A 26,439-nucleotide genomic window follows, 5' to 3' on the forward strand; every position below is an offset into this window, starting at 1 on the left:
AAATTTAGCACCCTCCAATTCTGCCTTCTCTCTGTGACCTGTTCTTCTTTGTTTGTTTGTTTGTTTTTTTTCCTGACTCACTCTTGCCTGCCTCCCTTCCTAAGATCACTTGTGATCACACTGATCCTACCAGGAACTTCAATCGTGCCTATAAAGTCCTTTTTGTCCTGTCAGGAAACACTTTCACAGGGTCTGGGGATTAGGATGTGAATATCCTTCAGAGGCCTAGAGCCAAGTTAATGAGGACAATTGTGGCCCACACATGGTGCCTATGACCACAGTTGCATATTCAGTATTAAAAGTGGAGACATAGTCATTAAAAATAGAAATGAAGCCAGGAGAAATGTCAGGCATACACTGTAGTGCTCCTTCCAAGCTATAGGAAAACCAGCTGATGCTTGCTTGATAGGTTTTGTGGCACGGTGAGCTGTCTAGTTTTTGAAGTTCAATGTCACACAAATGTCAACTTACAAAAAAGCAGGGCATGGGGGCTACATTTTCTAGAAGCTTTTAGATTAAAAATTACTTTATTATTATTGTTGTTGTCTCTGTAAGAGTGTGAGGACATACATGTCCTGTGCTTTTGGACCAGAAGACGATGTTTAGGAGCTCTGGGGATAGAAGCCAAGTTGTCAGGCTTGGGTGGCAGGCACTTTTACCCACCGAGCCATCTTATCTACCCTAAGATTTGTTTTGTTGTATGTGGCAGTTAAAACATATAATGAGGAAAATGAATAACTATGACCACAGGCAGACTTGAGTTAATAAGTAAATATCTTACTGAAAACAGAAATTTTCTCTGGTAGATAAGGCTATTAGTAGCTGTGCATTGTTGAGCCATAAGCAGTTTTACAGTATTAACATGATACCCTCTTGTAGAGTGGGCCTTAAATCCAATGAGAAAGCTACTGGCCACCCCATCACACACGTACCACCATTGCTTTGATTGGCCTGTTTTTGACAAGTTGCTCTTCCTTGTAGGTGGATGCATGCACAGCTTGGTAAGTCTATTGATGACTTTTCTCCGAGCTGCCTTGGTACCCCTTCTAGAATTACGAAAGCTATCTGGTAGGGAGAAAACTTCCCCCATAAGGATTAACACGATTTTTTTCCATGTCATATGACCGAAATATGTGCTGTCCTCAGCAATAGGGTCTTGTCAACAGATTCTGATTCACCAACTAGAACAATGACAATAGTTTTTTTTTTTTTTAGTCTTTGGGACTCGCTTGATCAACAACTCTAATTAATGTTTTGTTTTTAGATTCCATTTCTTAGGGAGCTTATTAGATAGTATGTTTGTAAATGTTTTTTTTTTTAAATATCCTTCATGTTACTTATCCTTCATCCTTTGTCTTCTGTCCTCCCTCCTATCCTTTCCACTCCTGAACCATCCCCTCGTTTTCCCCACTCCCCCTTCATATCTGTGATCTACAAGCCCTTCCCCTAGCCGATAATGATACCTTTCTTTCTTCCTGGCTTCAGCACGCACACTCCAAATTCAACACAACTCTAAATATTTGAAATTAGGTTTTCCACATGAGAGAGGACATTTGACGGTTTTCTTTCTGGGTCTGTTACTATGATGGGTAGTTTTTACATCAATTGAACACAAGGTAGAGTCATTTGGGGAGAGGAAAACTCATTTGTGAAGATATTCCCACCAGATTGGCCTGCAGATGAGCCTAGGATGCATTTTCTTTTATCACTGCAAGAACAAGTGTGATGTCACCATTTTCTTAACGTTTTTTTTTTTCCAATTCTGGTAGATTTTTTTAAATGACTAGCAACCCACCCAAAGTTTTGTGTCTCCTTTGATTCCAAACGTCTCCCAGTCACAGGCCATCCCAGAAAGGAGTGAGGCAGCTCAGGAATGCATGGACTCCCAAGCTGTTTTCCCCTTCCTCAGCTCTTGTCTGAGAAATGAGACATTTGAACTGGGCGAGCTCCTCAGGTTCCTGTTTATAATGAAATATTATCATTTCAGGCAGAGACCATACTGCATGGGAGAAAAACAGGGAGTTAACTTTTAAACTTTCTTTTTCTTCTTTGTGTATATATGTAGGTGGGTCCATGTGTACGTGTCTTCACATGTGCCTGTGTGTGCATGCATGACCATGTGTGTGTGTAGGCTTGAAGTTGACATTGGATCTCTTCTAATTTCTTTCTTTCTTTCTTTCTTTCTTTCTTTCTTTCTTTCTTTCTTTCTTTCTTTCTTTCTTTTTTTTTTTCGAGACAGGGTTTCTCTGTGTAGCCCGGGTTGTCCTGGAACTCACTCTGTAGACCAGGCTGGCCTTAAACTCAGAAATCTGCCTGCCTCTGCCTCCCAAGTGCTGGGATTAAAGGCGTGTGCCACCACCGCCTGGCCCTCTTCTAATTTCTAATGTATCTATAGAGCCAGGGTCCCACAATGAGCCCAGAGCTCATTGATTCTTGCTAACACAGCTAGTCAGCTTGCCCTGGGGATTCCTGATCTCTGCCTCATCAGTATCAGGATTGCAGGTGGCTGTTCACCTTTCACATGGGTTCTGGAGAGCCAAACTCTGGCCCTCATACTTATCCACTGAGCCATCTTCACAGCCCAGGAAGGAACTTTTAAAAGATGATAATAGTTGACTCCAAAACACAATGGAAACTCAGTGTTTTTGTCTTGCCTGCCCTGCTAAGTCTTTTCAAAGATGACTGGGAAAGGTAAGTGATCATTAGCCTGCCCTCCCTTCAGAGGAAGAGACAAAGGGAAGCAAGTTATTTCTATCCCACCAGCATATTGCAAGCCTGTAATACTAAACTCAGTCTTTACCGCACAACACCCTTTGAGAATGGCAAACAACTATGATTAGATTCATTTGGCAAATGAGAAAATTTGCTCTTTGAGTTAAGTAGCTTTTCAAAGTTATTATACTTTGGCTGAAGCCTCTGACACTCAGCTTTGAATCTCAGATGTAATCCTCACGAGGCCGGCTGGGATTGGCAGTCCCATCTCGGTTGTTCTGGAAAGACCTTTGCCATAGAATTCAGCCATCATAAAGGATGATAACAGAACCCTTATAGACAGATGGCTGGATGGTTATAAATCAACACTAAAGGCAAAAGAAATCAGAACACAAAATTTATTTTCTTTATGACTGGGACTATCTAACAGTGTACAGTGACAGTCAAAACACTGGAAAGTCTTGGCAAAAATACAGGTCTCATCTTCAGTCCAGCCCAGAGACTTTACTAGAAAGAGGGACATCAGAACATTGTCATGATTCTATGAGAATACTCCATAACAAGGCTCTGTAAAAGCACCTGATGATGAAGACTTTATTAGAGATCTATTAGAGGGTATAATTAACAGACATTACTAGCATATTCAGATAGGAGTTGAGGGAAGGCAGGCAGCAGCTGAGATATGAGAAAGCCCCGAGGTCTGATGACTCAGTCAGAGGGAGATGGAAGCTTCTAGAAGATGTGACGGTCAGGCAGAAGACCTGGTCTGAGGAAGTGGATTTGGGAGCCAGAGGCAGGCAGACGACAGATGAATCAGCAAGGTCTAGATGAGCGTGCCTGAAGAGATTATTGAATAAGAAGGACCAAGGTGGGTGACAGAGCACATCAGTGTCTAAAGGGACAGTGGAGAAGGGGACCCCTCTGAGAGACCAAAGACAGGAGAGTACCATGCAGGTCAGCGAATGAGTTTAAGGAGATAGGATCAACAGTGTAAAGAATTACAGGAATGAAAAAAAAAAAAAGATGAGAAGTCAGAAATATCCCTTGACTGCAAAGAGGGACAGGGATCTAAGAATTACTGAGAAATGGAAAGAGATGAATATCTCTATCTCTATCATATATATAATAATATGACTATACAACATATTATATATTACATATCTCTATCTCTATCATAGATATAGTCATATGACTATACTACATATTATATATTACATAGTACATATATATTACACATTATATGTTATGTTACATATTAATTTATATATAGTGTACACTTATATATACTATAAATATGAGTATTTATTTATTAAATATGTATATCATTATATATAGTCATATATAGAAACACATAGTCATATAGACATATATATAGTCATATGCCTACATATATGACTACTTGATGATATATGACTATATATAATGAGATATATTATATTAATTATATGAGAATATAATGCTGTATATTATATATACATATATCTATATATGTATATCTATATATAATAAAAATCTCTATATACATTACATGAAACAGGCTTAAAAGAATTAAAAGCAAGCAACAACAACAAAAAGAACTGCTAGTATTTAGGTACTATACCAGGAATGACATTCTCACAGGCAGACTTGATGTTTGGGAAATACTGCGAGTCACACCCCTGGCACACACATTAATACAGAATCTAAGGAAAACTACTTTAGCTTACATGTGCATACATGTTTGTGGATTAGGTCTTTGTGGCTTTGCAATATCAGCTCAGTTCTGTCAGCTTTTAGTTTGCAAAGTTGCTCTTTGGTTGTCAGAGGATACACTAGAAAAAGCAACAGTTTAGTTCTTGTTTCTGCAAAGATTATAGAATGAGGGACCTTCTCTTTGTTCAGCTGTCAAACAACTGTTGAATGGATGACATCTTTGTATGGAGAGTTTCACCATCCTTCTCCACGTACCCCTCCTCTGCTCTCCTCCTTCCCTGACCTCTTCTTCCCTCTCCCCTACGTCCCTTCCTTCCCCCTTGGTTTTCCTTCCCATTCTCCCTTCCTTTTTCTTTGTGACAGAGTCTCACTATGTAACTCAGGTTAGCCTCAAACTCACAGTCCTCCAGCTTCATTACCCAGAGTTCAGGATCTGCGGGTGTGACCCCTCACTCCCAGCTATTTTGTTGAGGAATTAGGATTTGGTTTTGTTTCCATGTTGTGATTTACTCAAACACAATATGACACACACATTGCTTCAACAGAAAAAGAAGTCCTGCTTAGTTGCTGTTCTGTACGGTACATTGCAAAAGAGTTCATGGAGTGAAGCGTTTGGGAGTTCGATGCTATTTTTTTTCCACAGAAGGAAGTGGGTCAGGTTCCCCTGAAGGAGTTGTGAGGAGGGCCTGGCAAATCTTCAGCACTCGTCACTGGGGACCCTGGGCTAGTGAGCTTCTCAGTAGGACCCGATCTTGCTCAAAGCTCAAGCTAACTCACTGCCACTTTGCAGACAAATGTGGAAGCTACTTTTGCTTCGCTAAAACAAAGTACCAACCAGGTTCCTGCAGATGTAGTCTTTGCTTCTTACAAATGACAGAATCAATTAGTGTAGGGTCATCTCAGGTGTGCACCATAGGCAGGGCTTCTGGACTGAGGGAATAAAGACCTGTCAGCAGTGATGATGTTTTTGAGATTGGTGGGGATCTTGTGACAGCTCATCAGGATATGAAAAATGGTATCTCTGAAAAGTAGTTTCGGGCACTGTAATGATCCACTCAGCAGATGCCTCGTCTTACGTAAATTTTCCAGATGTGATATAATTACAAACGTGGGTAGGCTCAATACGGCAGAATCCAACAGTGAAGAGAAAGTAGAGAATAACGATGCCTCCTATAATATCATCCACATATGTTATTACAGTGGGGTCTTATTCAGAGTGGCTTATGGGAAAAAAAAAAGAGCTCTAGATTCATCCAGTTGGCTTGAATCCAGAGCAGCTAATATTTCATCTGTGTTCTGTGGTTTCATTTATTGAAGCAAGGTGGTGTCTGTCTCTCTCTCTCTCTCTCTCTCTCTCTCTCTCTCTCTGTCTCTCTCTGTATGTGTGTATGTGAGGGAGGAAAGGAGGGAGAGAGAGAGAGAGATTTGATGAATACTGACTTAAGAGTCAATGATCATCATTAGCTATTATGGGATATTATTCATATCTATACATTTTAATATGAATTAAATTACGTCAGCCCATCACTGCAGAAACGAAACACAGTTTTAAAAGGCCAATTGTGGGTGAGGCAGACAGCTCATTTGGCAAAGTGCTTGCTGTACAAGCATGAAGACCTCAGTTCAATCTCCAGAACTGACGTTAAAACAAAACAAAACCAACCAACCAACCAACCAACCAACCAACCAACCAATCAACCAACCAACCAACCAAACAAACAAAACAATCCAGCTATGGTGGCCTGCTCACAAGCTGACAGACTTCCCTATTAGAGTTCTAGGACGATAAGGGACCCTGCCTCAAACAACAAGGTGGGTAGCGTCTGAAAGAGCGATAGCTTAAGCTGAGCCTCGACCTCCATAACAATGTATTCATGCAATGCATACCCGCTCTGCACCCTCCCACATGAACACATGTAGATGAATGTATATATACACATTAGAAAACTAAAAATGCAAACAGGCAGTTCATCGTATCGAAAAGAAAGTCATGGTCAATCTCTATCTGTTTCCTGTCCACACATTAATGCTCTTCACCTGCAGCTGGCTGGCTAGTGCTCTGCTCCAGGGCATATCTAAGTTGGCAGCATCTTTTCCCCTACTCTAGCCTCAAAAATGGTTGGTCCTGGACAATCATGGAGTTGCAATCATCGTGAATCCTGGAGACAAGATACTCTGCTTTGAGGCCACACTGGTATCTCTGATGGTGTTCATGCCCAGTGCTACAAACTTTTTTCCCCCTTTCTTTCACCTCTTTCCACCCTAGAGGTAGGACCTCGAAGCTCCACATGAGGGACCAGAAGAAAGAGGAGGATTCAGCTAACTAGACAGCTTGTATCACCACTGTTTGTAGTTGCCCTCCTACAACCCAACACCTAGAACAACATCAGAGAGAGTCCCCACTGAGCCTCAGTTGGCTGGACTGTTAAGATGACATACTGGACTTAGTTTATGTACCTCTCTGATACTTTTGGTCTTGCCTGACCCAGTAGCTTGGACACCTGCCCTGTTTCCTGAACCAAGAACAGCCTCAGGATGGCTCATGCCACTCACTGCTAATTGTACAGTCTACTCCTGTTGCCCTGGGCACTGAACACTTCTAAACCTTCCTCAGGATGGAGGCTCCACTTTATCCACTCCTTAGGAAGCTTGTGGGACCACAGAAGCCCAGACTTACTGAGGTAGTGTGGCACAGCCAGCACTCTGTTTTTAAGTTTGGAAAAAGCAGATAGATGCTTGAAGGAACCAACATGCAGTTTTTTAGCCCTTTCTCTGGTAGATAGGTCTGCACTAGTTACAAATGCCCAGAGGTGTTACATGTAATCAAATGGGTAGCTCTGTCTTCCTCCAACACTTTGGTCAGCCTGGTAGTGTTCCACTGGCTATTTGTTTATCTGGTCTCCACTCTCAGCCCTTCTTGAGAACAACAAGGAAGATTTAGCTCTTGTTCCCTTTCTGGGGACTGGATTACAATAGACAACGTGACTTGCTGGGAATAGCACCCTCGTGAAAGGACAGTCCATCACACACAAAGCACCCTAAGATAGGTCTGCCCATTCACAGACTCTACTATGGTCCTTGTTGGTCTGCTGCTACAAGCCTAGTTCACACTTGACTTATACTGAAAAGATGGGTGGATTCTTGGACATTCTGGTCATTGGCATGTGTGGTCACATGCTCCAGAGACTGACTAGGTCAAACGAGAGAAATTTTAGCTTAATAGTTCTAATATCTGGCAATCCAAAGTAGACTATGTGTTCAGACCTGGGGAAAGTCGACACTAATTTTGATGTTTGTTCTTCTAGAAAAGAGGCTTTACAGGGCAAAGGTTACTGACTGCATCATTTCAAGTCCTAGAACAGTCTGGTACCCAGGACATCTTCAGCCCTTGCTAAACATACAGGTAAATAAGCATGTCATTACACACAAGCACTTCATCTGCAATTAGATGGGTTCCTCCTCTTCTCCTTTGCTAGAAGGGATTTGGTTGGCACCCATCCCAGACTATTGGTTAGACTGGCTCGAGATCATACTCCCCAGGTGATGACATTTCCACCTGGGGTCATCTTCATTGCCAGTTCAGTGCTGCCACAGCACTGATGGCTAAAGAACTTGTCACCTGGGGACCTAACATAAATAAGAGAATCCATGCAAATGTCACCATGAATGAGTGTACCACATGTTCAAAGTTCCCTTTAATTCCAGGCAGTGATTCCTTTTTATCTTCCTGACTTCAGAATTCAAAGTGCCAAAAAAAAATCTTGTTTCTGATATCTTGTCGTCTTGGTTAGGGTTTTATTTCTGTGAAGAGACATCATGACCAAGGCAACTCTTACAAAGGAAAACATTTAACTGGGGCTAGCTTAGCGTTTCAGAGGTTTAGTCCGTTATCATCATGGCGGGGAGCATGGCAGCATCCAGGCAGTCATGGTGCTGGAGCTGAGAGCTCTACATCTTGATCCACAGGCAGCAGGAGGAGATGTGTATCATACTAGGCATAGCTTGAGCATCTAAGACCTCAAAGCCCGCCTCCACAGTGACACACTTCCTCCAACAAGGCCACACCTCCTAATAGTGCCACTCCCTATGTCCAAGCATTCAAACATAAGTCTTTATTGGGGCCATATGTATTCAAACCACCACACATGTTGAACGTGACTTAGAGTGATGAGAACTGTCTTGTGGGATAAGAATGTGAATAACCAACTGAAAGTCTGCTTCTGAGGCAAGCAGCAAGTTCCTCTGTGTATAAAGGGATCTCCTGATAGTTGAGATTTTTAGGGTACAGAAAAGGTTGACACAGGAGACTGGGGGTCTAATCATCCTCCCTTCTCTGCCCAGTTCATACATAATAGGTGTGGCTTAGCTAACTGCCTCCAGGAATCAGATTGAGGAAACCGGCAGGTGATTGCTTAATTACCAGATGGCTGTGTGGCTATGGGTTACAGACCCATATAGGCAGAGAGGATGCTGTGGATTTTCAGCACAGGGCATGGCTGACTCCTAACGTAGGGTAGGGATAAATGTGCCAGTGTTTTACCCTCCATCACCATCAGCATTGACTTCTGCTGGCTGCTGCACATTTATTCCCCTCGTGAAAGTGTATACCTTCATTCTTCTGCCACTGTGTCTTAGAGTATAGAATACATCAGCAAAAATTCATTTATTGTTGAAGGGGGAAATTCATTTCAGCCAATTTCCCTTGTGAGTTGGCCACTTATTTCCAAAATGGCATGGCCTCAGTATTTGGTGGATATACATACACATTCTGGCAAGCAAAAGGAAGGTCATGGGACCACATAACGAATGTCAGAAGAGAATAGGAAATTTGGATGCCATAAACACAAGGGAAAAGCTTGGCTTGAAATACATAAGGAGATTCCCCCACCCCGTCCTCTGCCCCCTCCCTCTTTTCTCTCTCCTTTCTATTTTTGAGTAGTAGCTGTCAAAATATTTTAAATATTTTCTGATATAAAAGGTAGTTTGGAGTGCTATTAACAGCTAACATAAATATGATAAGGGGATTTTCTTACTGGTGGGGAAGGTAGGCACATTAAATAAATATATTTTGTCCATTGTTTTCTTATGGTTTTATGGTTTGTAGAATACACAATCACTGCAGTGAAGCACAAATATCATTTTTCTCCATAAAACCCAAAGTGAAACTCAGGATCTTTCCATGGTATCTCACTGGCATCTGGCAGTGCTGCAAGGCTGAACTGTGGGATTGTCAGAGCCAAAGGAGTTGGTTGGTCAGTCATGTGGCGCTATTGTCTGATGGTCAAAGGCGTCCCAGGACTAGGGAGCTAAGACTCATCAGTTCCCAGGGGGTTCTTTCCAAGTGATGCCAGGTTTCCCCAGCAACCTCAGGCTAACATCACTGACACTGAGACATCTCACCTCCGAGTCTGTCCTATGGCACTGTGATGCAGTGACAGAGGGAGGTAACGAATTTGTCATGAAAATGGGAACCGAAAACTCCAGACCCAAGGCTGCCTGGAAATTCTTTCACAGCAAATATCGAGGAGAAACAACTCTGATTTCCTCTTCTTCAAAATTATCTCCCTTACCTTCTTCTGCTGGCACTTAGTGTAATGGAAAACACACTGGTTGTGGGGCTACACCCCAGTTTGGCTCATTATCTGAATTATATGGTTGGGATCTTTAATAACCACTGAAGATCCACTTGGCAAAATCTTGGTGTTCTACTCGGTCCTGCTGGGATATGGCAGAATCTTTAAGGTGTTGAGGAGGAATCCTCAGGTCACTGGGCTCACTCACACTTCACAGGGAGAGCAGGATACCACCCCTTTCTCTCTTTTTTTTTTTCTCATTTTCTGAGTCATTTAAAAACAACAGGGCTAATCAAAAGCTAACTGGAACCCATGAAATGGAGCCAAACATAAACCGTTCCTTTCTATAAATGTATTCTCTATCAGTATTGTAGGTATTTCCTACTGTAACAGAAAGCTGACTAACACATCTATCACTTAAAGCCAATTCTCCTGGATAAAAGAAGGTTGTTTAACTATCAAGTGAGCAGAAAATGATGAACTTTTACAAGCACAGAAAGTATACAATTGTGACACACTCTTAGCTATTGCATATGGACAGCATCTTCGTACACCTCAATACTCTATGGGCAGGCAAGACTTAGGCATCATATTCTGTTAAGAAACCAGGAAAAGAGGGGTCAATACACTGAGTTGTAGCTTACCTAAGAGATTCTAGGAGAATACAGGTCTGTATCACCTGAGCCAGGTTAACAAATGTGCTACAGACCTGTAGGTCACAATTGTTCAGCCAGGAAGCTAAGCACTGATAGTGGCATGAGATGAGACCTACTGGATTCCCAGCATGCCATGGAAGCACATTCTACCACTGGGGGCCACTGGTATCTGAAAACTGTATTGGTCAATATTTCTGCTTCCTGTAACGCAACAACACTTTATATTTAAGGCCTCACATTCAAAGTGAAGGATTCTGGTGATGAGGGCTTTGAGGAGAGTGAGTAAGTTTAGATAATGTCATGAGGGTGGGGCCTTCATGATGTGATTAATGTCCTTATAAGAGATTTCTCAGTGCTTTCTCAACCTCTTGGTTTGTAGAAAGAGAAGTCTGCACACAGTCTCCCACCAGCATCTGACTGTAATGGCATCTTGCTCTCAGACTTCCAGCCTTCAGAATGGGGAGAAAGTAGGTTTCTGTTATTTGAACCACCTTGTCTGTGGTGTTTTGTCATGGAAGTCTAAGCACACACAGTGCCAAGAGCAGACTGAATCGTAAAAATAAATACAATGAGTGAAGAAATCCTTCTGTAGTCCATGAAAGGGCAGAGAGCACACACAGTATATCTTTAATGTTTTCACCTGCTTTTGCTCAGAGAGACCTGTGGTTTACCTAAATTAGTCAAATGTAACAAGAATTCAGTGTCACAGTGTATCACGATGTGTTACAGTGTCTCACAGTGTCTCACAATGTGTTACAGTGTCTCACTAGAACAAAGGATCTAGAGAATGTTGGCCCAACTCCCCTATTTATTAATTTCTCACAAGCACATGAAGGTGCCAAAACAGGTTAGGAAACCTGTTTGTCCGTCCATCACTCATTGGGGGCTTGCTAGGGAATTCTCCCAAGAGAGGAGAGGAGTCAGGGGGAAATGATAGATCTGCAATCAGAGAGCAAACTGGACAGGGCTGGAAAAGAAGGTCACTTCATGTTCTGCCATTTAAGCCTCTGAGGTTGGCAAGAGAAAGATTCCCCTTCTGGTAAAGGGGCAAAGGGAAAGAGTAGCATCAGAGGGTGGCTAGCCCAGTCTGGAAGTGTCATCTAGACTGACTTGAGCAGACTGGTCCACAGGGAGATTTACAGAGCCAGGGAGATCTCCATGGTTGTGTCTGGCATACTGTGGTGTACATGTGGTTGTGTTGGGGAAGATCTAGTCTTTGTAAATAAATGTATATAGGTTTCTCCAGGTATCCATTTTCATGTGTACATCCGTGTGTGTCAGTTTGTGCATGTGAGTGTGGTGTTCATGGAGGCAAGAAGAGGGCATTAGGCCACTGGAACTAGAATTATAAGTGGTTGTGAGCTGTGCAATGTAGGTGCTAGCAGCCAAATTCTGATCCTCTCTCTGTAAGAGCAGTAGGCCCTTTAACTGCCCAAGCAGTCTCTTCCCTCACTAAGGTTGTGTGTTTCAAAGTAAAATTTTTTTCTGGTACACAGATGACACAATGCATCCTTACCGTGTGTTCTAAGTTACTAACTAAACCTTCATTAGCAAATTTAATTTTTACAAATATTTACATAAGGGTTGCTAATTATGGCAATTCTACACATGAAAAAAAACCCATGAGAAACAAAGTAATTCATAGAAAGTGGCAGAGTAGTAAGGTCCACCTATGTACCCATGACTGTCTTCCCTAATTTTTCAGGGTACTTTCCCTGGTCAACAGTGGAGCACAGACACTTGGGTCTACCAGGAAGAGTGAATGGAGCAGAGGAAATTGTGAGCTCTTGTACCTGAGTTTTCTCTCCTATATCTGACAGAACTGAGGGTGACCAGTGGACCCAACCATAGCAGCTGCTACCATTTTGTATGATTTCTAAAATACTGTTCTTAAAAATATGAAGAAGAGCACAGTCCTTCTGTTATATGTTTAGAATATTATTTAAATTTTAGTGTAGTTACCTCCGGGGCCCAGAGACTAATCATGGAGGCTAAGACAGGAGAAGCTTGTCAAGCTGTTTCTACAATACCCAGCTCTGCTACTTAAGATGTGGGTGGTTGCTATAGGCAACTACTTAAATAAACTCAGGGAGGGTGGGGGCAGTTAGCCCTGAAGAGCACAAGGATTTAATGAATTTACCTGATTTTGGAAAATCAAAACAAAAGAGCTGACACGATTTTCCACAAGGGTTGCCATTTCCTCCTTGAATACTACCAGAGATGAATCTACTTGAGATGCAGGTTTTCCTCCAATTGACAGGTAAAGAAAGCTAGGAAAGGGTGGGGGTGGCAGCGTTATTTTTCAAGCAGCCCAGTCTCAAGATCTATAGTAAGGAAAGATGCTAGAACTTTTCATATATGTATACATATGTTAAGCATTTGATGAAGTGCCATTAGGGTTGTGAGCTTTAAAAGAAACACCAAACAACAAATCTAGTGACTGGTCCCTGGGTTGTTTTCTGGCGATAGATTGCTTGTGTCCACCCCCAAGTGGCAGGTTCTCAGTCCAGTCCTGCCCACTGAGAACAGAAGAGTTAGGCTTCTGTGATCAGTGTTTCTCATTTAGCCATTAGGAACGTATCTTGCTGTATATCAGGCTTTCTGTTTTATTTCCCTTTCTTTCAAATGACTCAGGGCTCCAAGGTCCTAAGCTATTATGTTTATAGCAATTCCTTTTTAACTGTCACTTCCTTCCTATATTCTCATCCAAGGATTACGGTCTCATGACCATTTTGATATGATGTGAATATCTCATTTTTTCTAAACTTAGGCCTCCCATAACTTTGGATAAAAATGTTCCCCAAAGAGGAAAATGATGGCATAGATCATGATACATGGACATAATTCAGTGCCCAGAAATTGTGAAGAAGCATGTAGTCTAGGGTCGGAGAGATGTCTCAGTGGTTATACTTGTCACAAAGCATTAGAAGTGGAGTTTGAGTTCCCAGAATCCATATAATTCTCTTTGTGTGTGGAAACCTAGCTGAGATTCTAGTTTCCTTTAGAAGACAGAGATAGGGATCCTTAGAACAAGCTGGCTAGAGAGACTGGTCATATTGGTGGGATTTGGGTTTGTTGGGAGACCCTACTTCAATGAATAAGGTGAAGGGGGGATTAAGGTTGATTCCTGACATCAACTTCAGGCCCTAAATGCTCCCCACACATGTGTACCCTCACACATGCAAACATGCACACACATACACGCGGCATACATGTGTAGTGATAATTTGGGTTTCTTTGAAAAACAGAAATATTATGGGGATATATTCTCATTTTAATTCCAGATGTGGAGCATGGGGCTGCTTCAGATTTTCCACAGCAGCTGACTATGATTTGCCTCGTGCTCTAGCAGAGGTGTGATTTTGCCAGCTGTAGATAGTTTCTGCGAATGTGTGATGTTTAGAATTCTGAGGGTTCTTCAGAACTTCCTGTTGATTAGGGTGACACTGAAGAGGATACTAGTACCTCCACGTCTTCTTTTCCTCTAAGCTGTCACTTGGTAAGCAGTTTGGTTCTAAAGCCACGTTCTCTACCATGATGCTCAGTCTCACTAGGCCCCAAAGCAATGGAACCATCCAACCTCATACTAAAATCTCAGAAGTCACGAGCCCAAACACGTGTTCTCTTCTTATGCTATGATACATCAGGAACTTTGTCACTGTGCTGAAAAGCTGATTGCGTTGGTCAATTTTGATTGTCTACTTGACTGAATCAATAAACACTTAGAGCATCAGTGGATGGAGCCTCTAGATACAGGGGGTTATTGGGACAAAGTAGGAGATATGATAGAAACATATTATGTATGTGTGTGGAAATGTGTTAATGAAGTCCATTATTATGTATAATTAATGTATACTAATAAGATATTAGAAAGCCTATCCGGGTGTGTCTCAGATGGTATCCCCATAGAGATCGTGAGGGATTTGACGTTAATGAGATCGTGAGGGATTTGACTTGATGGATGGATTCATTCACTGACAGACAAATTCATAATCTGACGGCATTAATGTGAGTTACAATCTGATGGCATTAATGTGAGTTATAATCTGATGGCATTACTAGGAGGGGAGAAAGGAAGAGACAGGAGGTCTAGTTATAAGAAGTATGTCTCCAAGCATGTACTTTGATGCTATATCTTACCCTGGCTCTTTCTATATTTTTCCACCCTCTCTGATTTCTACCTGCCATGAGCCCAATGTCTTCCTCCATTTGCTTGTGTGAGGCATTCAGTCCCAACATCAAGAACATAACGAATATACTGACTAACAGTTAGCTATGCTCATCTCCATCTTACCTCCATCTTAAACTCTGGCATGCTTTTCTTTTAAACTTTTAGAAATTACATTTATTTATTTACTTGCTGTCATGGTTTGAATATGCTTGGCCCAGGGAAAGGCACTATTTGGAGGTGTGGCCTTGTTGGAGCAAGTGCATCACTGTGGGTGTGGTCTTTAAGACCCTCATCCTAGCTGCCTGGAAGTCAGTGTTCTGCTAGCAGCCTTCAGATGAAGATGTACAACTCTCAGTTCCTTCTGCACCACGCCTGACTGGATGCTGCAATGCTCCTGCCTTGATGATAATGGACTGAACCTCTGAACCTGTAAGCCAGCTTTAATTAAATGTCCTTATAAGAGTTGCTTTGGTCACGGTGTCTGTTCACAGCAGTAAAACCCTAACTAAGACATTTATTTATTTGTGTATGTGCCACAACATATATGTAAAGGTCAGAGGACAGGCTGGGAGAACAGATTCTCCCTTCCATTATGTGAGTCTCAGTGGCTGAACTCAGGTTCTCAAGCTTGACAAGTGTCTTTATCCATTAAGCCATATCAGAACCTTCTTTCACTTAAGTAAGGCCAATCGGTGTTCTCAGTTAGCTTTTTAATCTGAGTCTCTGAAGAGCTAGGTTCTAGGATAAGCCAAATCTTAGATTCCTGTACCATCAGCAGAGCAAGAACTTCTGAAGTCTGGTCCAAGGTGACTCAGGTATGGGCAACTTCATATACAACTGGTAACCTGGATGGATGGCAAGAGCTGTTGGCCATGCTTTTTTCCGGGAAAGAGAAGTTATCCAAAGAACTGAAGAAGATTCTAGGCTGAAAGTCAAGAATAATATCCCGTTGGTGCAGGCAGTCCTCAGATTGCTCGGGAGAAAAGTCCTCACTGTTCCATGAGTCACTGAGAGGAAGACATAGATAGCAAGGGGCTAGACCTTAAGACACAGGGCAGAACTAGGAACTGGCTGATAAGGAGAAAACCGGTGAATCTTTTTGTTAAAGTCGACTCTATATTCCTTTTGAGAACACTGAGATCAAACAAGATGCACTGAGGACTCTGAATAGACTGTTATTTGGAACTATTAATCTTGAAAAGAGAGCCCTAGAAGAGAGGGGAAATAGCACTGTTTATCTGCACAAAGGATCAGATGCCTCTACCCTTCTTGGCTTATGTGGATTCCCAAATAAGTTTTAAAAATACTGAGCAATCAGTGTGGACATTGAAGGAGATCTCTCCAATTCTAAAAGGACTCGTTAATTAATCAGAATCTTAGGGATTCCCCCAGGTAAACTAAAGGAAATATGCCGGCGTTCAACGTGGGTGACATTACTGGGGATGGCTGTGTAGATATTTTTAACACGATAATGCGTACCTGACAGACTGAGCTCCCAACCTCCAGGTGGGCTGGCTGTGCTAAGCAGGGTTGAAAGGAAACAGCTTTTCAGAGAACTACAGATTCTGAAGCACAGTGCAGCTGAAGAATCTGAGAGATTACAGGTACACCCAAAAGCTTCCTGGCAGAGCCTGGATGGCCATTCACCTCAAGGGCTGCAGATTGATGCCTCTATGGGAAACTCTTGTTTCACCTACATTAGACATGCAGGGGTGGAGGCAGTGTAGTGACCACGTATTCAGCAGCTGCCTGTATTCAGCAGGGCCCTGTGCTGAAGGCTGGGCTGACATTATATGTCTTCTACACGAGGGAGAAATAATTTGTGATAGAAAAGGGCCCAAGGCTAGTTACCTTCGCAAATATTCACTCTGACAATTCTCAGGAAGAAGAAATATGGATCAATGGGAAAGTGTTTAAGTTTGAGAGGAGGTTTAGGAGAATGGAAATGTTCATCTGGTCCACTCTTTGTTAGTCGAAGGATCTGAAGACGGCACTGCGGGATAGTAGCGCCTAACAATGGTGTGAGTGGGTTGGGGCGGATGATGGTGTCAGCTAAGCTGTAGAGAGCATCTCCCATGTGCTCAGTGCTTCATGCACGTCACCTTGAGTCTCCATAGTTACTAATCTTATCCTTGTATCACTGATGAGGAAGCTGAGGAGTAGAATAGTCAAATAACTTTCTATATGAGACTTGAAGTATCAGAGGTGTGTGTCTGAATTGAGAGAGCTAGTCTTAGAGTCTGGGCTGTGTGTTTAGGTGTTTTATAGGAGGAAATGAGGGACAGCAATGGCTGGTCATAGGAGCTGGGAGGGAAGAGCACGAAGAAGACCTCTGGGTGTGCTGCCTGCTGCTCACCGAACAGACTCAGTTCTCAGTTTTCTAGGCTTATGTTAGTACAACTCTTTCAAATGCCTCTTTGAAATGAGGTGTGGCCGTGTAGCACGCTTGAGCAGCGAGCTTTGAGTCCAAGCCACATCTCACTTCTAGGAAAGCGCTTGATTCGCCGCACTCCCTTTGTTACTCGGCAACTGTGGAAACAGGTGCTAAGGCGGAGCTGCTGCCATTCTGAGTACGAGAGTCTCCTGCCCACTGGTATACAGAGCAAGAATCAAACTGTGGAACACGGGAATTGCTTATCAGCAGAGCACAGCTTAACTTGTTCTTGCTGGGGCAAAAGCTGGGATCAGAAATAAGGTGTTCCTGTAACAACAAGAATGAAAAAATTCTCAAAGCATGTGCCTGTGGTTTCAGAACTTGGTCATCAGCAAATAATTGTCATTAGAGGCTGGAGAACGTGTTCACTAATGCTCCCCAGCAAGTGAATCATTTTGCAAATGGTTTTGTATAACCTGGAGGAGATGATGTAAGAAATGTACTCGTGACATAGGTTAATAACATGTTGGTTGCTGTTGGCAACATCTGACAAGCTATTTCATGTTAGGAAGGAAATATATTCAGAGAAAAAGCAGGGTACTCATTTGAGTAGCAGTGAAAGAATTAAACGGGCTACACATTTGAGAGCTTGCTGGACCAGAAGAAGAAACTGGTTTCAAACTAATTTGTAGAAGGTAAAACAAACCCTGAGAAACGTTGATGCTGAAGGAAGGTGAGACTCATCTCTGCTGGCAAAGTTCCATTCAAGGACACGCCCACCCTTTCCCATTGCTTAACCCCTGTGAAAGACTCAGAGCACTTAAGCTGACGAAACAAGCAGAGAGTCTCTAAGATGGAGGCGTATGGATAAGAAGGCAAACAAGCCCAGCCTAGATAGTACTTGCATCTACGTGGAGTTTGTGAGCATGACAATCAGTTCACCGAACTCACTGGAGTCAGAGATAAGAGGGTGCCTGCAGGATTATGGGGTCGTACTGTTCAAGGAGCCACAGATTAGATCAAAAGACACATCTCTGAAGGAATCCTGAAATAACACTTGGCCTCCTAGGGAACAAACGTTCCTCAGAATGCACTACAGATACAGTCAAAGAGAAATGTCCTTCCAAGGAAGATGCTCGGAGACATGGAGGAGACGCTGAAACATCCTACCCAGAAGGACTTCTGTGAGTCCACATTTACTGTGTACTATCTTCTTCCTTCCTAATGAGAGTATTGACTAGGAATCTTTTTTTTTGATCTTAATTATATTAGATATATGGGAGGCAGCTCATTTTTCCACTAGTCTCTGTCACAAAGACTCTTGTACTCAGTCATGTACAGAGAACTTTGTGAAAGTGTAAGTATCTGGGGTGGGGAGGTGCTCAGTGGTTAACAATTCTTGCTGCTCTTCCAGAGGACCTGAGTTCAGGTTCCTGCACCAACATCAGGTATCTCACAGCCCTCCTAACTCCAGGGGATTGGACACCCTGTTGTGGTCTCTGCTGGCATTTGCACTCATGTGTACATACTGTCCCTCACATGCATATATATAATCAAAAACATGTTTAAAAAGATGAAATGTCTTCTTTGTGTTCTAATCTGTGTATTCAAGCTCTCTGTAAAGAGACTGGATGTCTTTTCACAACCACTAAACACACATGCACTTCTCCTCTGTGACCAAGGTCATTTCATGGCAGTTCAATCTATGCAAGTTTCCTTCTAAGGTAGACTTTTAAAAGAGTAACCATGTAGTAAGGTGTAGGACAGGGTGCAGACCAAAATATTCAACAGACTACCACCATCTGAAGGTGGGCTTTCAGATCCTAGGTTTTAGAGCTTGGCCTGGTGATCAGAGACTGAAGCAGCAGGCAGTTCTTTGTCCTAGTTACCTCCTCTGTTGAGTCAGGCTCACTCCAGTTTGGGTTGAAAAGAACTCTGCCTATAAGCAAGCTATAATTTATATATAAGAAAGGATGATGCTCCCACTTTTAACATTTTCCAACTTATTATTTTGGAATGTGAGAAAGGAGTTGGAAAGACCGGGAACAGTAAGAGAAGGTATTACTTTCACTGGGGATATAAATTTACAATGTTGTGTGTCTGCTTGTCTGATTCTGCCCTCCCTGAGATCGTATCTGGTGCTTGTTAGTTTATGTCACAGTTATATTCTGGGGGAAGGTAGGAGAGGAATGGGAAAGAATTTGGGGGAAAACAGACAACAGAAGAGCAAAGACATTTCACAAATGCAGAACAAAGATGGGTGATGTATATTGCTAGGTTCTTAAATATGGCTCATATATTTGCTAAAAAAAAATAGCAATGCTCCCATCCCTTCCACCCTCTTCCTTTTCTGGGAAGAGAAACAACATGAAGAACAGTCGGTGGGTAGGAGGGGCATGTGGAGCGAGAGGAACAATCAGGGACACAGTGCGTCTATAAAGAAAAAAGAAACTTCTGCAAAGACCAACAAGTTTTTTATGTTCTTGATATAGACATTCATTTTAGAGTTGATTTAACTTTAGGCATTTCTCAAAACGTTTTACTTGCCAATACTGTTTCCTCTTGTCTTTAAATAGTGAATAACCTTTTTTTCCTCTGTATTTTATCTCTACATTTTCTTCATCAGTGTCAAGAAGTTCCTCAAGGATCTTTCATGTAGATGAACAATGACATCCACAGACAACAAGGGTCAATGAGTCCAAGATAAGGGAGTCTAATGTTCATCTATCAGTGCTGGGATCTGCTAATGCTGCATGCTCATCTATCAGTGCTGGGATCTGCTATTACTGGCTGCTCATCTATCAATGTTGGGATCTGTTAATGCTGGCTGCCACAGCCTAGGTCTTACAACCATAGCTTAGAGCTCTCATTTGTGCAGAAAGTCTGACTTATACAGAGATATTGAGCCATTAGCCAAAAGGAAAGAGCCACTTAGTGTCTCACCTTCATCGTCATCCTGACTGGGCTTGGAATCACCTTGGAGCAACACCTATGGGAATATCTATAAGGATGCTGTCAGAGGGGAACACGGTGGGCGGCAAGTCTAGGGTAGTACCAGCTCATGGAATGAGCTCCTACTCTGAACAGAAGATAAACGGGGCCAGCTAAGCACAAACATCAACAAACCTCTGCTTTATGGACTGTCCAGATGGAAAGAATTCTAGCCGCTATGAACTTGGCCGTATCTCCTAACTAGGACAGACCATGCCCCCCTCAAACTGTGAGCTAAAACCAGTTATTCTACCCATGAGTTGCTTTTTGTCACCTATTTGATCACAACATGAGAAGAGTAGTTAATTTATCTTTTAACAAGTGAGGAATTAGGAAATAAATGAAGATGAAGAGGATAAATCACCTGAAATATAGGTTTGGACACAAACCCCCTTGAGGTCCTAGGTTAGATACTCTATCTAAACTGCTAAGAGCCTGACTGGTCCCATTACAGAGGTTGGGGCCATTCGAATGATTTTAGGAGTTCCCACCCAGGGGAATGATTATTATTATTATTGTTATTATTTTCTTGAGACAGGATCTCATGATGTGGCCTTGGCTGGCCTGAAACTCATTACATAGATCAGGCTGGCCTTGAACCCACAGAGATCTACCTGCTTCTGTCCCAGGCTGTTGGAATTAAATTCATGTACCACTGTACCCAACCCAACTTTAGAATGTTCTAAATGGCAGTTCACCTAGAATCACTTTAGAACATTCCTTCTATAGTATACTTGAGTGAAATAAATTCAAGACTAGCTTGGGCCTGATTATAACCAACCATTGTGGCAATCAGTTCATAGTCTAGCTTTGAAAACAAACAAAATTATAAGGAGTTGAAATAAAGACCAATGTTCTTCATCAGAGCTAAACTGTGGGACATGTTTGGAATAAACTCTGGCTCCCACACCTCTCCCTGACTTGCCTGAAAATTTATTATCGAATATTCAGAAGCTTCTCTGAAAACATAATACTTTTCTAGGGACCGATGTTATTTGAGATGCACTATTAGCCGAGCACAGAAGAAGGGGACAGTAGTGATGAGGTCAAGGATCAGCTGGGCCTGGAGGAAGAGGAGCATGAGGGAGACAGGCTTTCAGACAGGAGTTACTAAGGAGCCCTGCAAGCCCAAAGGTGGACTCCATTGTCAAGTCTTCCCATCATTCAGAATGTTCACCTGCCTTAGGCTTTGTGTGCCCAAGACTCAGCCCTCAGCCACTAACATTAAATAGCTGATGAATAAACAAACTCTCAAGATGCTTATGGAAAACAAAAAGGAAGACAATAGAAAAGACTGTAGGAGTGTTCTCTCTGCTTCTTCGAGAAGAGGGGAGTGGAAAGCCTCAGACAAAATGTTGTCCCGGTCCCACTTGACTAATTTTAGTTGTCTTGGCTCATGGCTATGACTCATCCCCAAAGCTCTGAATTGTTGAGGAGGAAGGAGGGAAAAAAATTGACTTAAATGTCAAAGAAGTAGGAACATAAATATAGTTTTCTTTTTTTGGGGACTAGAATTCCAGGATCTGGGTATCTTTATCTCATGAGGGTTGAAAGCTTCTAACTTCTAGAAAAATCATGACTCTAGTCAAAACATCATCAAGGTCTAAGAAGGATTGATTCCAAGTCATGACACTTTTGACTTTTAATTCTTCAACATGGTTAAGCTAGATGTCAGTCGATGATTGCATGTGACTAAGGATGACGGAAATGTAATATGCAGACTGTGGTGACTTAGGATTCACAAGACAGGACAGGGAGAAATGCATGCTGACAAGCAGACTCAGGAATAGTTCTGTGTCATGTCATGGTCACACAGAGAAGAAAGGCATGATTCTACACTGCTTGGACATTTTCTGGCCCGCCAATGAACAGGGTTGATACAGAGATGGCTTCATGAAACCCTGTCCTTAGTAATGAAAAATGTTTTTTAATTTGTGGGTAATCTGGTTTTCATTTTGAGTTTCTATTAGTTTGGAGGATAGAAAGAGCCCTCACCTACTCATATCCAATGTGAGCATTTTACTGAAGTAGACCGTCCTCCTCCAAGAGTGTCTGACCTGTGGCTCACAGACTACACGTACCTCAAATGAGTTCACTCCCAATCAAAATCATCAACTTACCTAAAGCATTATGTTTTTTTAATTTTTTTGGTGACTCAATGATACATTTTCCAACCACAGACTTTGTAGATGACAGCCTATCACAATGTCACAAAGTTGGACACACATGTGACCAGTTACTATGCTCTTAAAACTTCTAGAGAACAAAAAAAATAAATGTGGTTGTTTAGATATGGCCCAGGAAGTTAGAGATGGAGTATTATGCAGAAGGCAAAGGAGAATTAATTTCTAGGGTGTTTTTCCGGGAAGAGCGAAACTGTGAACGTTGACTTCAGCACCTGTCTGGTGCCAGCCTTTCCAGAACTTTCTTCATGATCCTCATAGCCCTTCTCCTGTCTCTTCACTTCATAACCGTGAACGGCTGTGAGCAATAGAAATCATTGTACCCTACCACCTAAGACCCAGTGTGTCACTCAGCTATGTGTCCAGCATGTCCAGCATCCTGACAGGATGCTCTGAGGGGAGGCATGGAGGATGCTAGAAGCTGCCCATCTTCACCTCTTCATTTCAGGTGATCTCAAAAGCTTGAAGGGTTTATGTCATGTCTTAACTTCTGGATGCCTGCACTTGTCTATTTTGACACTGTGGCTGTGACAAGTATTATCTCTTGTAGAAAGATATTTTAAGCCCTACAAATTATATATATATTTGCCCGTGTCTCTGGCTACACAACTTCTTGGCCCACTATCTATTTTATAAAACCAGTCCGTTACTTGATTTTTTTGAGTGTCTTGTAGGTGTGTTAAGGTTCAACAGGGATAGTTTTTATCTTTTTAAATTCTATAGTCATGTTATAGATCAAATCATAACTACCAAATAGATACACAGCCAGTATTTGTGAATGCTTATAGAAAGATAAGGGTCTTGTGGATTTAATCAAGTTAACATAAGGCTAATTAAGGAGGTCCCCAATGCTACACCTAGTGTCATGACGTTTCGAGCTAGCTTTATGTAATGTCAGTCAAGGGATGCCAAGTATTGCTGGCTTCATCCAGAGTCCAGGAAGAGATGGGGAAGGGTGACCTCTGCAGGCTGGGGCAGCTGTGCAGCCCCACAACTCTAATTTCCTATGCTAGGAAACAATGAATTGGATGTTTATGTTAAGATCGTGAAGATAGCTCTGAGATCAGCTAACACACAAAGCAAAGTGAGAACAGAGGGACGGGAGGTGAGAGAGAATGGCTTCCCTCTGTGGGTTATGAAACTAATATATAAATGTTAAATTTCAATTTCAAAGATTTCAGAGCAATACCATATGTCCCCTTGAAAAGGATCCAAGAGTAGATTTTCCTGTCCAGTTCTTTATTTCCTTCACCATTTAAATAATTCTTGTTACAGATCAGATGGATGCTTTTCAATGTTCTTGATCAATAATCTGATTTGTATTTTTTGTTTCTGATTTGTATTTTTAACCTAACTGCTTTGTCCTTTTCTGTTTCATTTGCCTCTTAATATGTCACTCTGTAACCCAATTAAAGTGCATAGCTATTACTAGTCACATGCATTTTATAAAGAAAGTACTTTAAAAACACTAATTATCTAAAATATATCCTTTAGACTCAAATAGATCTATATTCCAGGGCTCTGATTTACTTTCTATAAAAAACAATATAAAAAACAGGTTTGTTTGAAATAGTCAGTGTCAGGGCTAGGTGTGGTAGCAATGCCTTTTATCCTAGCATTCAGGAGGCAGAGGCAGGCAGATCTCAGGGCTAGCCTGGACTACATAGGTTGCATCAGGATAGCCAGGGCAACATAGTGAGACCTTGTCTCAAAAAAAAAAATTGTTTTTCTCCAAATAGCACAACTGTAAACACTTATAATCACATTTCCCCCAAAATAAACAAACAAAAAACACTTTAAAGATCTTACAAACTGTAATATGTATGGAATCCAAATTCAAACATGCATACTGAGAACTATCATGCACTACCCAGTTTCCCAGCACAACCTCATTCTATAAAATTCTTTGATATAACCATTGCCCTCACGTTATATAATTTCCTGAAAAATCCAAGTCTTCAAAGGAAGAGTTCACTTCTATGAACTCTTAGGGGCTGAAGAAAAAGTTCCAGAATGGAATACTGGACCTTTTCATTGACTATAAACCTTATTATTTTTTTTCAAAAGTCATCCTGATTGCTTTTGGGCATTAAGAGTGCACCAGATTTTCCCTGTCTTTGATGACACCTGCATCTACAAGTCAAATTCAATGTCAAAATCAACAGGCCGTTCAGTCATTGCGCTGGTGTGACTGTTTTTACTACATCCTGTTATCTGTCAGATCCTAGGTGCTAACACCAGGGGCAGAGGGAAAGCCCAGAGGGAGGATTACTCACTTGAGGGTGGTGAGCTCTGTAAGGGATGGCTGAGTGGCCTTAAGATAGCTTTCTCTTCTTGCAGCCACCTTGGGAGATGGCTTGGGGCTCGTGTCCGAGTCCCCGCTGTCCTCATCCCCCATGGCTTTGATGTAGCTACCACTGCGCATCCTCCGGCACGGGATCTCGTCGTCTTTCCCGCGAGGTGTGTACCCTGTCCATTCATCCTGGGGAACCTAGTAAGGTAGAAAACAGGCAGTTAAACTTTCGATGGAATAGAACTTTTGGAAGTTTTTCCTTGTCCTCCTCCTCCTCTCTCTCTCTTTTCTATGACTATGGATTGGGCAATAGAGAGAAATGATCTAATCCTTAGACTTTGATTTTTTGATAGTGACGTGTTTACTGTAGCTGTTTTGAAAATCGTTTTAATGCATGCACATCCACGCTGCAATCGTAGACAAGCAGTGAACGTCTGGAAGAATGTGAATCGCTGGCTCTGGTAACTTACAGTCCTTAACTTCCTCATGCTGTTATCAGCTGAGGTGGGAGAACACGATGGAGAGGAAAGCCGTTTGGTTTGAACTTTACGCTGACCTTCCTCCATCACTACCTCGGAGTGAGGAGGGTTCCCTGGGTCTAACCTCACATCTGTTCCACCCCATGTCTGCTTTCGTTTCTTTCTGACCACTGCTCCGTTACCGCCCCATTGACTGTCTACTCATCCCTTCTTTCTGAGCTTTTAAAAGCTCTCTTTGGGAGTTTTCCGAGCGAAGTTTTCACAATGGCCAAACGAGTGTTTGCTGTTCTCTCCAGCATGCGCACACATCACATACTGATGGTGTCTCCCTGTTTGGTACCTTGCTTGCTCTATGACTTGGGAGAGCTACCAGCCATGTTTTCGACCTCAAGTTTTGCTGGATCCTGTTCTACATGCCTCCCCCCCACTCTCCACGCCGTTGGACTCCACACAGGAGGAGGCTGTCAGTGCTTTGCCTTCGCATGATTTCCACAACCGTTTCTGTGAATTTGCGCCGGGTATTGCATATCCTGTTTTACATTCGTTACGTTATGACATTCATTTCAACTCTTTTTTTTATCCACTTCGGCATGGAGTCAACCTAATTCCTGTCTAGCTTCGTTCTTCCCCCACTGGTGAAAGAAACTCATACTCATCACTGGCTTCGTCCTTCAAGAAGTATAAAGAGCCCAGAAAGCGTGGCCCTGTGTACAGGGTTTAGTCAAAGATGACAAAGTTGTTTGTACCGCCGACATGCATACAACAGGGAGGAGTAGATACGTAAATACAGGGACACCTCTAAATCAGCATGCTTACAGGTTGAAGATGCCGTGCCACAATGGAATACTCGCTAAAGAGACCCTGGGAGCATGGTCCTGTCAGTAATGAGAATGGTTGAAGAATCTTAACCTGGTTAGGTTTGCAATGAGAAGATAAAATGAATATATATATACACATACATCCATGCATACATATATACATACATACACATTCACACATATGTATGTATGCATGCATGCATGTATGTATGTATGTTTTATGTATGAGTTAGAGTCTCATAACCAGGCAGTAACTCACTGGGCCCATGATGGCTTGTCTCAGTCTACCTGGCTTAGTCTATATTCTGGAATCAGAGGTGGGCATCACCACACCCAGCAATAAAGCATTGGCCCCGTATAGTCTGGGATTAAATGTTTAGATGTTGAGTAGTTCCTGCTTATGGAAATCGATACAGCCTCTTGAGAGCCACATTTAAATATGCTAAACAATTTGCTCACCGTAACTTATTTTGTCAGCAAGTCTCTGTGCTTTTCTT

At 42.2% G+C, this 26,439-nt stretch overlaps 1 protein-coding gene across 8 annotated transcripts in view; it reads right to left on the reverse strand.

Annotated features, from left to right (window-relative positions):
- Positions 1-26,439, reverse strand: part of Dlgap1 (DLG associated protein 1) — a 504,138-nt gene that overhangs the window by 204,671 nt on the left and 273,028 nt on the right. For all 8 annotated transcript variants that reach the window (XM_028762194.1, XM_028762197.1, XM_028762195.1 and 5 more), the window contains one exon: positions 24,629-24,843. In XM_028762194.1, the coding sequence (XP_028618027.1) occupies positions 24,629-24,843 (215 nt within the window). The remainder of the gene's footprint in view (positions 1-24,628; positions 24,844-26,439) is intronic.

Source organism: Grammomys surdaster, unplaced genomic scaffold (genome assembly GCF_004785775.1).
Source record: "Grammomys surdaster isolate TR1022 unplaced genomic scaffold, NIH_TR_1.0 132, whole genome shotgun sequence".
In the NCBI taxonomy this organism is placed as follows: domain Eukaryota; kingdom Metazoa; phylum Chordata; class Mammalia; order Rodentia; family Muridae; genus Grammomys; species Grammomys surdaster.